This window comes from Gracilinanus agilis, chromosome 5 (assembly GCF_016433145.1).
Source record: "Gracilinanus agilis isolate LMUSP501 chromosome 5, AgileGrace, whole genome shotgun sequence".
NCBI lineage: Eukaryota > Metazoa > Chordata > Mammalia > Didelphimorphia > Didelphidae > Gracilinanus > Gracilinanus agilis.
The window spans coordinates 236,197,186-236,213,331 of NC_058134.1; the positions used below are offsets into that span (position 1 = coordinate 236,197,186).

The 16,146-nt window shown below is 40.3% G+C and overlaps 1 protein-coding gene across 1 annotated transcript in view; it reads left to right on the forward strand.

The window, feature by feature from the left end:
• Window positions 1–16,146, forward strand: part of FGD6 (FYVE, RhoGEF and PH domain containing 6) — a 186,409-nt gene that overhangs the window by 11,959 nt on the left and 158,304 nt on the right. Inside the window, exon 2 of the mRNA XM_044679164.1 lies at window positions 5,028–7,491. Coding sequence (XP_044535099.1) covers window positions 5,028–7,491 — 2,464 coding nt within the window. The remainder of the gene's footprint in view (window positions 1–5,027; window positions 7,492–16,146) is intronic.

Genomic DNA, 16,146 nt, shown 5'->3' on the forward strand with positions numbered 1-16,146 from the left:
TTGGGTGAAAGAGTTTTTAATGATTGCCTTAATTTCCCCTTCATTAGAGGTGAGGTCTCCCTTTTCATCTTTGATACTGTCAATTTGGTTTTCTTCTTTCCTTTTTTTTATTAGATTGACCAGTACTTTGTCTATTTTATCTGTTTTTTTCAAAATACCAGCTTCTAGTCTTATTTATTAATTCAATAGTTCTTTTAGTTTCAATTTTATTAATCTCTCCCTTAATTTTTAGTATTTCTAATTTAGTTTTCATCTGGGGGGTTTTAATTTGCTCGCTTTCTAGTTTTTTGAGTTGCATGCCCAATTCATTAATCTCTGCCCTCCCTAATTTGTTAATATATGCACTCAAGGATATAAATTTCCCCCTGAGTACTGCCTTGGCTGCATCCCACTGAGTTTGGTAGGATGTCTCATCATTGTCATTCTCTTCAATGAAATTGTTGATTGTTTCTATGATTTCTTTTTTGACTAATTGGTTTTGGAGAATCATATTGTTTAATTTCCAATTGGTTTTGATTTTCCTGTCCAGGTGCCCTTACTAATTATTATTTTTATTGCATTATGATCTGAGAAGGTTACATTTATTATATCTGCTCTTTTGCATTTGTTTGCCATTGCATTGCTTTTAGTAGCAAAGTCTTTTACATTTGATTATCCAACAGTGTTCCAGTTACTGTGTGCAATTTTCTCCTGGTTCTGCTTATTTCATTCTGCATCAGTTCATGGAGGTCTTTCCATTTTCTTTTTTTTTTCTTTTTATGGGATACTATTTGTGAAGCATTTTATTTTATTTTATTTACATTTTTAAACCCTTAACTTCTGTGTATTGGCTCCTTGGTGGAAGAGTGGTAAGGGTGGGCAAAGGGGGTCAAGTGACTTGCCCAGGGTCACACAGCTGGGAAGTATCGGAGGCCGGATTTGAACCGAGGACCTCCCGTCTCTAGGTCTGACTCTCAATCCACTGAGCTACCCAGCTGCCCCTCCATTTTCTAAAATCATCCTGTTCCTCATTCCTTATAGAACAATAGTATTCCATCACCACCATTATATACCACAATTTGTCTTCCTTCCTTTTTGTAGCAGCTGGTTGAAGTGGATAAGAACTCTGGCCTGGAGTCAAGAAGGACTAGAGTTCAAATTTGGCCTCAGACCCTTAGTAGCTATGTGACCCTGGAGAAGTCACTGAATCTTGTTTGTCTCAGTTTCTTCATCTGTAAAATGAACTGGAAAAGGAACTGTCAAACCGTTTCAAGATCTTTGCCAAGAAAACCCCAGATGTGGTCACAAGTAGTTGGACACAACTGAGGCAACTGAACAACAACGAATCATTGAGCTTATCTAATTCTTCACTACTTTTCTTAAGCACATAGATTCTTGCTTGATACAAGAAAGTAAAGGATAATCTCCTTGTTTCTTTAAGTAGCTAGGTGCAGTAGGTAAGAGTTCTGGCTTCGAGTTGGGAAGAGCGGAATTTAAATATGGCCATAGACCCTTCTAACTGTGTGACCCTGGGCAAGGAAATCACTAACCTCTGCCTGCCTCAGTTTCTTCCCCACTTTTCCTCTACCTCTCTTAATTGGTTTTTGAAGTTTTTTTTGAGCTCTTCCAGACTCTGTATCCAATTCATATTTTTCTTTTGGACTTTGCATGTGTTTGCTTTCACTGTCCCCTTCTGTTTCTGTACCTTGCTCTTTGTCTCTATAAAAATTCTTTAGAGTTAGGTGCTTTTTTGTTGTTTGCTTATTCTTCCTATCTAATTATAGGTAGGCTCTGTTTTCTGGGAAGTTGGGGTACCCTTTTAAACTTCGGTCCTTCCATGATGTTATTTTTGGCTTATTTTCTGGGTTGTTACTAGTTTACCAGATGGTCTGAGGGTTGAGAGCTTTGAGAGCTCCCTCTCCTTGCTGATTCAATTGACCCTTGTGATGCTCATAGCTTAAAGACTTTCCTCAGGCTTGGGCGTAAGCTTTTGATCTCACTGTACTAGATCAGGTCAAGGGCTGATCGAATTCTAGCCCCAGGCTTAGGCTCAAGTTTTTGGTCTCAAGGTGCTCTTCTCCATATAAGAATACAAATAATTTGATCTTATTGATGCCTTTAAAGAGGCAAATTTAAAAATAAGAGTTTTCTTTCTTTTTCCCTTCTGTTTCTTATTGTCCTTTTCATGTTTCTCTTGGTTTTTGTGGTTGGATATCAAACTTTCCATTTAGTTCTGTTCTTTTCTGTGCAAATACTTGGAAATCTTCTATCTTGTTGAATGCCCATGCTTTCCCCTGAATTTTGATGGGTAGGTGATCCTTGGTTGTAGACCCAGTTCTCTTGCCTTTCTGAATATCATATTCCAAGCCTTGTAGTCTTTTAATGTGGAGGCTGCCAGACCCTATGTGATCCTGATTGGTGCTTCTTGATATCTGAATTGTCTCTTTCTGGCTTCTTTTAAATTTTTTTTCTTGGAAGCTCTTGAATTTGGCTATTGTATTCCTGGGGATTGTCTTTTGAGGGTTTAGTGTAGAGGGTGATCTATAGATACTTTCAATGTCTATTTTGCCCTCTTGTTGAAGAACATCAGGGCAGTTTACTTGGATAATTTCTTGTAGTATAGTGTCCAAATTTCTATTAATTTTTGCTTTTTCAGGAAGACCAATGATTCTCAAATTGTCTCTTCTAGATCTGTTTTCTTGATCTGTCATTTTCTCAGTGAGATATGTCATGTTTCCTTCTATTTTATAAGTCTTTTGACTTTGCTTTATTCTTGCTGTCTTGAGAGATCATTGGCTTCTACTTGCCCAATTCTGGTCTTTAGAGACTGGTTTTCTGCTATAATCTTTTGATTTTCCTTTTTGATTTGGTTGATTCTCTTTTTCATGGTCTCTTGCTGTTTAATTATCATTTCATTTGATTTTGGGGCATCTTTCTCCAATTGGGAGTTTCTGTCTTTTAACCTATTAATTTCCTTTTGAGCTATTTCCCACTTTTCTTGCCAAATCTCTTCCATCTTTCTCATTATCTCAGATTTGAACTCTTCAAGAGCTTTTGACCAATTTTAATTTTTTTGGGAAGGTTTGGATGTGATTACTTGTTTTTTCTCCTTGGCTGTTTGCTCTGTTGTCTGGATTTTTTCTGTGTAAAAGTTGTCAAGCGTTAAAGATTTCTTCTTGTTCTTTCTCTTTGGAGGTTCTTGTGCATGGCTTGCCATTATTATTATGCTGTTTTACTTTCTCAGTTAGAAGTCTGGGTGAGGCAGACAGGTTCTCTGACTATCGAGCTCTGGAGCAGTTTTTGCCTGAGTCACAGCATAGTGCTGCCCCTCTCAGCTTTATCCTCATGTCCACAGTCTGCACTCTTTAGGCTTCTGGGGTCTTAAGTCTAGCTGTTCTCACGGTCAAGCCTCCTGGTGGTCCCCTTGCTTCTTTAACAGTCTCAGGGCACTGCTTCCACAGTCATTCGCCCCTCTGCACTGGGTCCCTACCCAAGGTCCGCGCCTGTGCTCAAGGTCTGCTTTCAGAGTCTGTGTTCTTTAGCCTCTTAGGGTCTTAAGTCTTGCTGCTCTCAGGAGCAGGCCCTGGTGATCCCAGGTAGCTGCCAAGAACTTAATGAATGCCGCAAACTTGCTCTAACTCTTGTGTGCTGGCTTTGGCACTGTAGGCCGTGTGTGTGTTTGTGTGGGGCTCGCATTTTAGTGAGAGCTAATTCATCCCCTTATAGCATGGAAATGCCCAAATCTCATGTACCTTCAATGCTACGCCCTGTTGTGGGGTCCCTTCGTTCATCTGGATTTGGTTTTTGTGTCCTCTTTTGGAGTCATGTATATGTGGGTTAGGAGGTTAAGCACACTGCTTCTACTCTGCAGCCATCTTAACCCAGAAGTCAAGGTGTTCTTGATTCAATTAAGTACACCCTTGTTTGCCCTGTCCGGGAGCTCCACCCTTAGTTTTGGGCAAAAAGGTTGTGTTTGAACATTCATTTTTTTTCACTCTCAACTCAACATTCTATATAGCATTTCCAGAGGAGTTGTTGTTGTGTTACTTCAGAATAATAGAAGTTCAGAGAAGGAAGAAAACCAAGGTATCATCTAATCTCTTGGTTTTTTTTGTTCTTGTTTTTTTAAGGACCCCCCCCCCCTTTTTTTGTCTTAGAGTCAATGCTGTGTGTTACAAGAAAGAAGAGAGGTAAAGATTAAGCGACTTACCCAGAGCCACATAGCTATGAGATCAGATTGGAACCCAGGACCTCACATCTCTAGGCCTGGCTCTCAATCCACTGAGCCATTCAGCCCCCTAATCTTCTTGTTGAGTCATTTCAGTCTTTGTATGATTCCGGTCATGACCCCATTTGGGGTTGTCTTGGCAAAGATAATGGAATGATTTGCCATTTCTTCTCCAGTTCATCTTATAGATGAAGAAACTGAGGCAAACGGGTTTAAATGACTTGCCCAGGGTCACATAGCTTGTGTCTGAGGCTGAATTTGAACTCAGGTCTGCTTGACTCCAGTTCCTATGCTATATCTACTATGTCATTTAGCTGCTCTTAGAGTCAGGAAGAGTAGAGCTAGCTTTGTGCCACTGGGCAGCTCATTGGGGATTTTCACTGGCTGTCAGTCGCTCTTGCATTGAATTCTCTTTTCCTGATTTCCCTGACTTTAAGTCTCAACAAAAGTGTCTCATCTTCTCCCTTAATTCTAGTGTTTCCTCTCTCTTAATGATTTCTTCTTTATCTTGTAGATAGCTGTTTTGTGCATGGTTATTTGCTTGTCTTCCCCAATCAGATTGTGACCTCCTTGAGGGCAAGCCTTTCTTTTTATCTCCAGTGCTTAACAGGGTAACTGACATATAGTAGGTACTTAGTAAATGTTTATTGATTAACCTACTGACTTCCCCTCTCTCAGCCTCAGTTTCCTTATCTATAAGATTTGGATAATCACAGCATGGACCCATGAGATAATGTGTGGAAAGAGCTTTTCAGACCTTAAGAGCACTACATAATTATGAACTATTGCTTTTATTAAACTTTATTCTCTTTCTTTCTAGAAACGAAGAAGCCACCCCTGGCCCCCAAGCCCAAGTTTTTGGTAGGAAGTAAGCCCATACCACCTCCTATTGCACCCAAGCCAGATGTCCTGGCTTCTAATGTCCTCCTTTCAACAAGGACCTCCAAACCTGCCATAGCTCCCAAGCCAAAAGTCCCAAAGGGCTCACCGCTTCCTGATACCAGGCAGTTCCCATCCAGGAAAAATCTTTTTCCCTTGGAAGAGCATAAACAGGAATCATCTGAACATTCCGACAAGCTTAAATGTCAGAATGGTGAAGAAAAGAGAACTTCTTATATTGTGCCAGTGTATTCGTCAAATACGGAGTGTATCTTGAACCTTGGGAAAGGAGGCAATTCATATGTTAAACACATCGTTTTAGAGCATCTTGAAACTCTTGAAAACTTAGAAAACATCGACATTGGGGACCCTCTGTCAGTTCCAAAAGCTAAGAAAAAGTGTGATGCTCAAAGTGAAAATGTGGGAAATAGGAATCGAGTAATTTTAAAAGCCAGTCTTTTAGAAGAGAAACTGAAAGACGTTTTTTTTACACCATCTGAGTCCTCCCGTGCAGGTTCCCCTTTGCAGCACAAATCTACCGACAGCCTGGAAATGGATGGGAGTTGTGATGCCAACAGGCAGTTCAACATTGAAATTGTGACTTTATCAGAGTCTCTCTCTGGTTTAGAAGAGGCCATTCCACAGGCCCAAAACTGCTGCGTGAAGTTTCCTGGGGACGGGACCCAAATGCTTGAAACTAGTCAGGATGAGTCAGAAGCCAGCATTAATGGTATAACTTGCTCATCTGAGCAAGAAGCTATGGAAAACGGTCAGGTAAACAGTGTTGCAGAGGGAAGCAGTCAGAAATCAGAGGTCGAGGACATTGCTCCCTCAGGAAAGTCCTTGGAGCCTTATAACAAAATCTTTCCAACCCCAAAGCCCAGGATGCCCCGGACTACTCGTCTAATTCGACAAGGGTTTGTAGATACTCCAAGTGAAAGTATGGAAGAACTATCTCATTCACAGAGTGACTCTTCTCCTCTTATTGAACAACATGTTAAAAAATCAGATCAAACTGCTCTTTTAGGGACAGACATTTTGTGTAACCATGAACCTGTTGAGAATGAAGAACAGGGAAACAAAAATGAATTGATGCCAGATTCTGGGAACAGAAAATGCCCAAACCTAACAGCCTGTGATGGCCAAGATGTAGCCATTTATCAAAATGTGTTTCTTGAAGCTTCTCATAAGGTTAAAATTGATGAGGATCTCCTATCTACAGATTTTAACTTCCATCCCGAAGGTAACACAGTAGATGAGGCTACTATATCCCCGAACATGGATAGAAGGATTGGTTTTACAAAATGTAATAAGCAATCGATGAGTCTACCAACACATCTAAAACCAACATATAGCCAGCATTTGCCTGCTCCCAGTCAACCTGGTGACTCTCCATCTAAAACTCACCAAGAAGCTGCTATTAGTGGTGAAAGTCCTATAAAAGTTGCCCCCAAAAAACCTCAGAGACACAGCTTGCCAGCTGCTGGACGTCTTAAGAAAGCCGCCTCTGAGGAACTCTTAGAAAATAGTTCTTACCCTTCTGATAAGAGTTCAGAGGGGATTCTGGGCAAAACTTGTCTTAGGCATTTGGCTGCCAAAGAGCATGGTATGTCATCTTCCTTTGATGTGCCCAAATTTATCAAAACTTCAGAAAAGCCAGTATGGAAATTACCTCATCCTATTCTTCCCTTTCCAGGGAACCAAGAATCTTTAAAGTCCACCAACCTGTCTTCCAACAGTGAGGTCTTCCCTTCCCTCACCAAGCCTAGAGCAAAGTCATTGTCAGCCATGGACATGGATAGATGCAATAAGCCTTGTAAAGACCCTCAAAAGAAAAATTCTCTGAAGAAGTTGCTTAACATGAAATTGTCTATCTGTTTCATGAAGAGTGACTTTCAGAGGTTTTTGTCAAAGGGTAGCCAGGTTGGAGAGGCAACCCCAGGCCGCCCTTCCAGTAGGGAAGGCAGAGGAATTGATAATGGTCAGCAGGGCATATCCTCTGTGGATGAAAAGAGGGGCAAGCCAGTTAAGGCATATTCTGCAGAAACACACAGCCCAGCATCCCACAAGAAAAGGAGGATGTATCGGAGTCAAGTGGACCTCCCTAATGGTCCTAAAGCAGAATCTTTGGATGACCAGATGCTCTCCAGGGAAGGGATGCCATCAACCCCTTTTAATTCTGGAGCAAGTAACTGTGCCCCAGAGTATGAAAATATCTGTCGCTATGAGGAAACCCCAGAGTATGAGAATTTGCCATTTACCATGGCTACAAGAAGAACTCCAGATTCTGAGTGGCAAAATACCGATGTCCTGGAAGACAGTGATGCAAATGTATATGAGATAGAAGATCCATATGTAGCCTTAAATAGCCAACTCCAGCAAGCACCAGGGCCTCTGCATTCCAGGTAATGATGGGGAAAATTTGACCTTCAGTTAACTATTATTATTGTTGTTCTGGTCATTTTGTTTTGCTTTTATGTTCAATTGATCTTGGATGTAAATGGTCCAGGGACAAGTGTTTAGTGTTTGGTGAAGATAAAATGATTTTTGCAACTGAATGTTAGTAAGAGGGAGGAAAGGAATAAGCTTTTATAATGACACTTATTATGGGCTAGGCACTATGTTAAATGCTTTTACAAATTGCATCTCATTGAAGCTCCACAACATCCCTATGAGGTAAGTGCCGTTACCTCCATTTTCAGTTGAGGTAACTGAGACGGAGATAATGTGATGTACCCAGAATGACACAATTAATAATGTGTCAGAAGCAAGAGTTGAACTCAGATCTTCTTGACTCCGAAGCCCATCTGTCAGAATGAAATGGATCTCTTGGTTTAGGGTTTGGGGTTTTTATTTGGGGGACAGAAGAATGGAGTACAGGAACTATAATTTCACAGGTGAAGAAATTCCCCCAATCAAAGCACAGCTTCTCAGTATCTGAGTCTTAAAGTGGTTTGGGTCAGAGTATGGACTTGAACTCAGCTCTTCCTGACTACAAGTCCAGTTCTCCATGATTGCCTCTCATTATTGTCATAATTGACTTTGTTGTTGTTGTTGCTGTTATCTGAGATGCAGTGTGATTATTAGAGAGACCCAGAGCCCTCCTTGAGATGGAGGATGATGTAAGTTCAAGGTGCCTTCTACATACAACATGTATCAGTAAGTTGAGGATTTTTGATTTCGTAGGTATAGCCCCACAGCAGAGCATACGTTGTTTGTGACTATGGGATCATAGATGTAGACTTACTGAAAAGACTTCTTAGTGGGCAGCTAAGCGGTACAGTGGAGAGAGGACCAGGTCTGGAGTTGAGAGAACTTGAGTTCAAATCTAGCCTCAGATACTTCTAGCTCTCTGACCCTGTGCAAGTCACTTAACCTCGTTTGCCTAACCTTTGCCCTTCTGCCTTTTGTTACTTGGCCAGAAAGTAAGGATCAACAAATAAAAATACAAGCCCCCTGAGAAGACTTATCAAGTTCAGCCCTGTCGTCTTACAGATTTAGGATTATCCTTTTTATTTACATCAAGTAAAGCTGAGTGTCTCCCCATTAGAATATAAGCTCTTTCAGGGCAAAGACTATTTTGCTTTTGTCTGTGTTCTCTTTGTATTTTGTTTTAACACAGTATCTGGCACTGGGGAGGTACTTAGTAAATGCTCCTTGGTTAATTCATAGAGGAAATACTGTACCATTAGTTAAGTTATAGTCCTTGGTGGAATTTCATTGACCTGTCCATCAATTGCTATGAGCACTTATTCAGGCACTGTCTTATTTAATGTGCTTAGGAATTGTGAAATCCCTCTAATTACCCGATTCTTTATCAAAAAATGCCTCATTATGTCAAATCAGCTTTTATTTTAAATTGTTGACCAGATTCTATTAGTTGTTGTCTTTTTTTTTAAACCCTCACCTTCTGTCTTAGAATTAATACTGTGTTTTGGTTCCAAGGCAGAAAAGCAGTAAGGGTGGGCAATGGGGGTTAAGAGACCTGCCCAGGGTTACATAGCTAGGCAGTATCTGAGGCCAGATTCGAACCCAGGACCTTCTGTCTCTAGACCTGGTTCTCAATCCACTGAGCCACTCACCTGCTCCAAGATTCTATTGTTGATCTAATTCTTTGAATGTAATTTAGTCAACATATTCATTGTTTAAATAATCAGTAAGAATTTATTGAGCACCTACTAAATTGCCAGCCCCTCTGCTAAGCACTGAATTAAATATTCTTTATTTTTACTGCCCATTCTACCCCAGGATTTTTTTTTCTTCAAAAAAGTTTCATATTTCATTTTCTTAAAACACTTTGAGAAGTGATCACTTTTTTTCTTTCCATTTCAGTAGCTAGTGACAGGTGAGGGATTGACTGGCTTTAATCTTCCTTGTCCAATCTCTTGTATTCTCATTAATGGATGACTTTAATGAGAGTGAAGTGGAGAGATCCCAGCATTTTGGAGCTCCTCAGCTGGGGATGGTCAATCATTTGACCTGTCTGTGTCTCAGTTTTCTCATCTTTAAAATGGAGATATTAGCTCTCCTATTTTCCTTCCGGGGTATGAGGGTCAAAAGAGAGATGGTAGAGGCATTCCCTTCCTCTAGTTTGGAGAAAAGGGAGTCGGCAGAGGATAATAGTGAGGTGGGGCTGGACAGGCAGGGTGAACAGACTGCCAATCTGAAAACAAAGTAAAACAGGAAATATGGCTGAAGGTAGGGCAAGGTCAACCAAGAAGTATCTAGAAAAGTTTGAGTCTTTTATTAAATGTATTTTTTTTTTCAGTGTGACTCATTCATTGCCATCCCCCCACCCCCGTTTGTTTTCCATGAAGAAGCATCAGCTATATGTCTAGTGACAGCTCTCCAACCACAGTATGAGGTCCCCCTATGGGAAACAGCCATGTTTGTGTGGTAGCAGACTCTAAGTAGGGGGAGATAACTTTTAATATCTGGGATTGTCCCTTGTCAGTTTTCCTGGTAGAGATAATAGCAGTCTCTTTGCTTTAGTCGTTAAGGAACTCTTGACCCTGGGGGCCCTGAGCTTGGTATTTTTTTTTTTAGCATAGCTTTATTTTTTATTTATTTAAAAAAAAAACCTATTTATTTAATTAATGAATTTAGGGTGTTTTTCCATGCTTACATGATTCATATTCTTTCCCTCCTCTCCTCCCACTCCCATCCCATAGCCAATTATTCCACTGGTTTTTACATGTATCATTGTTCAAAACCTATTTCCATATTATTAATATTTGCAATAGAGTGATCATTTAAACCTGAGCTTGTTTTTAAAAATTATTTTAGTGCTTCTAGTTCAGTATAATTGTAATCCTTTGTGTTTTTGAAAACAAGAGTCCCGGAAAAGTTCATACCTTACTTTCTCTATTTTAGCAATTCTACACATAAATATATAAAAGGTTAAGAACCCCCCAGTTCTGGCCCTGGTGTGATGAAATGGATGTGCTTTGGCTCTCTGCATTTCCAGCTTCTCCTCTTTCCACTAAAGCTCTCTTCCTTGCCCCTCCTCTCTACTGTGATGGGGAATATTAATTCAGCTTAATCAACATTTAAGGGTTTGCCTCATTCAGGCCTTGAAGGCAGCAGGGATACCAGAGGTAGTTGAGACACCTGGTCATAGATATCCCTGTTGTTGGATATCCAGAAGGTATTTCCTAAGGCCTTGCTGTTCCATGACTCACTGTAGCTTTTCCGCAGGTATTATTCCATTTTGAAATTGAAATGTTGAAAAAGAGCCTGTGCTTGGAAATCACGGAAGGAATGTATCTCAAGACTGGGTGGGGTTTTTTTAATGTTATCATTCATCAAAAACACAACTGTTAATAGTTTTTCTTGCATTGGTATTCTATCTCAAGAAGGCCCTTCTTTTTGGCCAAGTTCTCTTTTTCCTTTCTTTCTTTCTTTTTTTTTTTAAACTCTTACCTTTTTAATTTCAATTCTAAGGCAGAAGAGTGGCAAGGATTGGGCAACTGGGGTTAAGTAACTTGACCAGAGTCACACAGGTAGGAAAGAGGCTTGGCACTCTTATCCACTGTGCTACCTAGGTGCCCCTTGCCAAACTGTTTTTTTTGGGGGGGGGTTAGCTTTAAGACTGGGTCTCCTTATCTCATCCAAGTCACTCACATCCTTTCAATGTGGGGAAAAAAAGCTGCTCCTTTCTGTGCAGCAAACCCCTTGTGGTCTCATGACAAGCAAAACACACAGTTTCACAAATTTACCAGGTTACTGAAGAACATTTGAAGTAGCATGGAATAGAATGATATGGGGGGAAAGGTGTTTATTAAGCTCTTTCTTTGCATCAGGCACTGTGTTAAGCACTAGAGATACAAATGGAAGCAGTAAATATTATTTTAAATTATCATTAAATAAGTAATAATGGCTGTTATTTTTATAGTATAAATATTACGTATGGGCAGCTAGGTGGTGCAGGGGATGGAGTGCCAAGCCTGGAGTCAGGCAGGCGAGTCTTCCTCCAGTCTCAGACACTTACAAACTATGTGACCCTAGGAAAGTCACTTTTTCCTCAGTTTCCTTATCTGCAAAATGAGCTAGAGAAGGAAATGGCAAACCATTTCATTATCTCTGCTTAGAAAATCCCAAACAGGGGTCACAAAGAGTTAAACTTAACTGAAATGACTGAACAACAACAAATTAGTTTTATAATTAAAATGGGGATAATAATAGCACTTGCTTCTCAGGGTTGTTGGGAGGATCCAATGAAATAAAGCACTTAGCACAGTGCCTGGCACATAGTAGGTGCTATATAAATATTAGTGATTATTGTTGCTTGATTATTTTAGCAATACTTTTGGATATTTTTTGTCAATGAATAGATGTAGAATGGGAGCAGAAAGGTAGAGGGTTTGTGCTTTTGAGGTCTAAATTCCATGATCACCCATCTGGACAAGAGACAGCTAAAAAGGGTGATAGACAAAAAGAATGTAGAGAAAGATAGTCCAAACTGGTGGGTGACTCCTACTCAGGATTGCCCTACAGGGATCAGGACACCTATGGGTTGGTCTATGAGTACCGTAAGGTCTCCTCCAACTGTAACATGCTGTAATTCCATGACGTTGATCCCATGTGGCAATAGACAACCATCATAGAGCTTGTAGGGTCCTTAGGGGCATGGAGCTGCACGGGAAGAACAAGGAGAGGGAAGAAACATTTATTTTTTCAACTCTTAAAATTGGTCATCTATTTTTTTAAGCCCTTGCCTTATCTTCAATCTTAGAATCAATACTAAGTATCACTTCTAAGGCAGAGCAGTAGTAAGGGCTTAGGCAATAGGGGTTAAGTGACTTACTCAGGGTGTCTGAGGTCAGATTTGAACACTCTCCAGGCCAGGTTCTCTTATCTGCTGAGCCATCTAGTTGCCCTGGAAGAAGCATTTATTAAGCGCCTACTATGTGCCTTCCACTGTGCTAAGTGCTTTACAGATATGATCTCATGTGCAGAGGCTATTTAGTCTTTTATTTTGTAGAAGGGGAAACTGAGGGCCTTGGAAAATTGTCCCTAGACCATAGAAAGAATAAGCAGCAGGGACAGGATTTGTATCCAGGACCTCTTCCTTCCTTGCCTTCTCTGTGGAGTTTCTCAAAAACAAAACAAAACAAAAAACAAAAAACAAAGCCAAACATAAAAACATTGACAAGTTAAGAGAAAATATTCTTACTGAAAAACCAAAGCTCTCCAGTCCTTATCACTGTGGTACAGTTCTTGAGAGCCTAAGTGCAATCTCTTTCTTTTAATTCTGCTTGGAGGGTGGGCTCTTGATTATCTAATTCTTTGGAAAATTAAAAAAGGGCTGTGGTTTGGATTGATGACAAGTCCTGGAGTGGCCCTGCTCTCCGTGGAGGGCCCAGCACTGCAGTATTTATTTAATGAATACACTAATAGTAATTGGTGCATCCTGTCTTCTTGCTTGATGATTTATATCTCTGTCACTGCGATGGGTTCTTCCCCCAAGTCTGGGGACACACGTTCTCTTCTTCCCATGGTTTCCTCACTTGGAAATGGGAATCACCTTTTGTGCTCTGAGTCATACAAAACCCCAAGGTGGAAGGGAGGCTCATACATAGCTTTAGAACTGGAGGGGACCTCAGAGTTCCTCTCCTCCAGTCATCTTTTACAGATGAAGAAACTGAGGCCTTTAGAGAGGAAGTGACTTAAATGAAGTTACCCACAAAATGAGTTGCTGCAGAGCCAATAATAATTTATATTTTAGACCCTTACTTTCTGTCTTAGTAACTACTCTAGGACAGAAGAGCACAAGGGGTAGGCAAACAGGGTTAAGTGACTTTCTTAGAGTCACACAGCTAGGAAATAATGTCTGCGATTTGAACCCAGGGCCTCCCAACTTTAAGCCTGGTGCTCCATCCATTTTGCCACCTTGCTGCACCTAGAGCCAGGATTTAAAAAAAAATGTGTTTACTGACTCCAAATGCACCAACTTTTCCACACTGAAGCTAGAATTATAAATGATCACTTATATATCAGGCTATGCATATGCATAAATATAAATCTAGTAATCAGTCAACACTTAGTAAGTCAACATTTAATAATAATAACACCTACTGTGTTCTAGACACTGTGCTAAGTGTCGAAGGTTCAAAAAGAGGGAAAAGATAGTTCCTGTCCTCAAGGAGCTTACAATCTAATGGGAAAGACTACTTGTAAATATAAACAGGATAAATAGGAAATAATCAACAGAGAAAAGACACTAGAATGAAGAGGGGTTGTGGAAGGCTTCTTGTAAAAAATGAGATTTGAGTTGAGACTTAAGAGGAAGCCTCTATATCAGTAAGTGATGGCAGTGATGGAGTCTAAAAGATCTGAGTTCAAATTTGATACCAGACATTTTATGGTTTTGTGACTTTGGACAAGTCATTTAACCCTGTTTGCTTCAATTTCCTTTTCTGTAAAATGAGCTGGAAAAAGAAATGGCAAACCACTCCAGCAGATTTGCCAAGAAAACCCCAAAGGGGGAGAGGGTCACCAAGAATCTGACAGAAAAGACTGAACTGCAGTTGAAGGAGTTAAAGTTGTTCCATGCCTGGAAGCTAAAAGGCATTTGTGTTCTGGAAGGGAGGAAGAGGAAGGGCAACCTAGACACACCTGAGGTCTAAGGAAACTGAGGAGGGAGGGGACAGGTTGTTATTGTCATGCAGATCTGCCTGGTACTGGGTTCTTTTTTTTTTTTTTTTTTTGTTCATGTGTTTGGACTTTCCCCCAAGAGAATTCCAAAATTTGCATTAGGGAGTTCCACACTGGACTGGTTCTGATCTTGAAATATGTAGACTAAATCTGGAGTCTTTAGGCAAGTGGCCTGTTTGAAATGTTAGGAGAAAAAGTTCTCCAGATAAAATGCAAGTGCATAATTAGAGAAAATTCACCTCCTCCTTTCTTTCCTTGATTGATGTATGGAATGTTGCAACAAATACTTTCCTATGGAATCTCTACTAGATTGGTTTTGCTAAATACATTCTTTCAAACTCTTCTGGGCCACAAAGGAAAATCATTTCAGTTAGGGGTAGGGAGGGGGGAAATATATTTGGAAATGAATGTGCAAGAAAAACAAAAGTTGTCATATGTAGTTTTTCTTTAAACAAACAAACAAACCCTTGTCTTCTGTCTTAGAACCTAAGCCCTGTCCAAAATCAAACATCTAAGGAATGTCTAAGGACTGATTTGAACCTAGTACCTCCTGTCCCTAGACCTGGCATTCTAATCTATCTGTCTGTCTGTCTGTCTGTCTGTCTGTCTATCTATCTATCTATGTCTGGATTGATATGTGTGGAGTGAGAAATTAGTGTTATTCTCTAGTTACCCCCCTTCCACCACCAAAGTAGTCCCTGTAGGTGTTTGGAATGGGTCTTTGGAGTTTGTCTAGGAACTTGTCTAGGGCAGGTGACCCAGACTGACAAGATCAAATCTCAAGTACCAATCTTTGTCTTAGGAGTCTCTCCTATTGTATCTTTGTATTGTATCTATTGTAGCTTCTTCCGGGAGGTCAAGCCCAAAGTGACTAGACTGATCCTCCTATCAGTCCCTCCTGCTCTGTCTCCATCTTCCTGATCATTTTTTTAAAATACCAATTTGCTTGGATGTATCCACTGTGAAGCTATTCTCCAATTTCTTGATATTAATTTGCTTGAATATGTCTGGTGCCTCAGAGGCAGACATGGCTTTCTCTTTCTCTGTCTCTGTCTCTCCCTCTCTCTTCCTTCCCCCTTTCCCTCTCTCCCTCTTTCCTTCTCTGTTTGTCTGCCTAACTGTGTATCTCTCTGTCTTTGTAATCTCTCTGTCTCCCTTTCTATCTCTCATACTGTCTCTCTCTGTTTCAATAAAGCATTACATTTTAAGTGATGGTTCTCCCCAGTCATATTCTTTAATAGTGGTGTTATGATTAAAAATGATGATGGCCGGGATCAAAAGGGAGAATAGTATTTTAATAAAAGCCATGCTGATAGAGATAAACTGACCACGCGCCTGTAAGAAAAAACCTATTCCAACCTCATCTCAGCCATTTACCTTCCTCTCTCCTGCAGCTCAGGTAACTAAAGAGGAAGTTCCAAGTCACTTCCCCCTAATTTCAAACAGTCCCTCACCTTGAATACGTCATCCAAAACCGGAAACCCATGAAACCCATTGGACCACGGGAAATGTAGTTTTAAGGACCCCCACAGGTCCACAGAAGTTTGTCAAACACTATATTGAGGTTCAATCCTTCCAAATAGAACCCCAGGTGATTTTAACTAACACAGTGGTTAAAGAGGGTGTACTTTGGAATTTTAAAGGTCCTCTCAATTTCCACCTCACAGATAGATATAGATGTAGATTTTTAAAGCCTTTACCTTCTGTCTTAGAATCCATAATGAATATAATGAATAGCAGAAGAGTGCTAGGGCTAGGCAATGGGGGTTAAGGGACTTGGCCAGGGTCACACAACTAGGAAGTTTCTGAGGCCACATTTGAACCTAGGATCCTTTATTGCTAGGCCTGACATTCTAACCATTGAACTACCTAGCTGCCTCTCAAATATATATATATATATATAT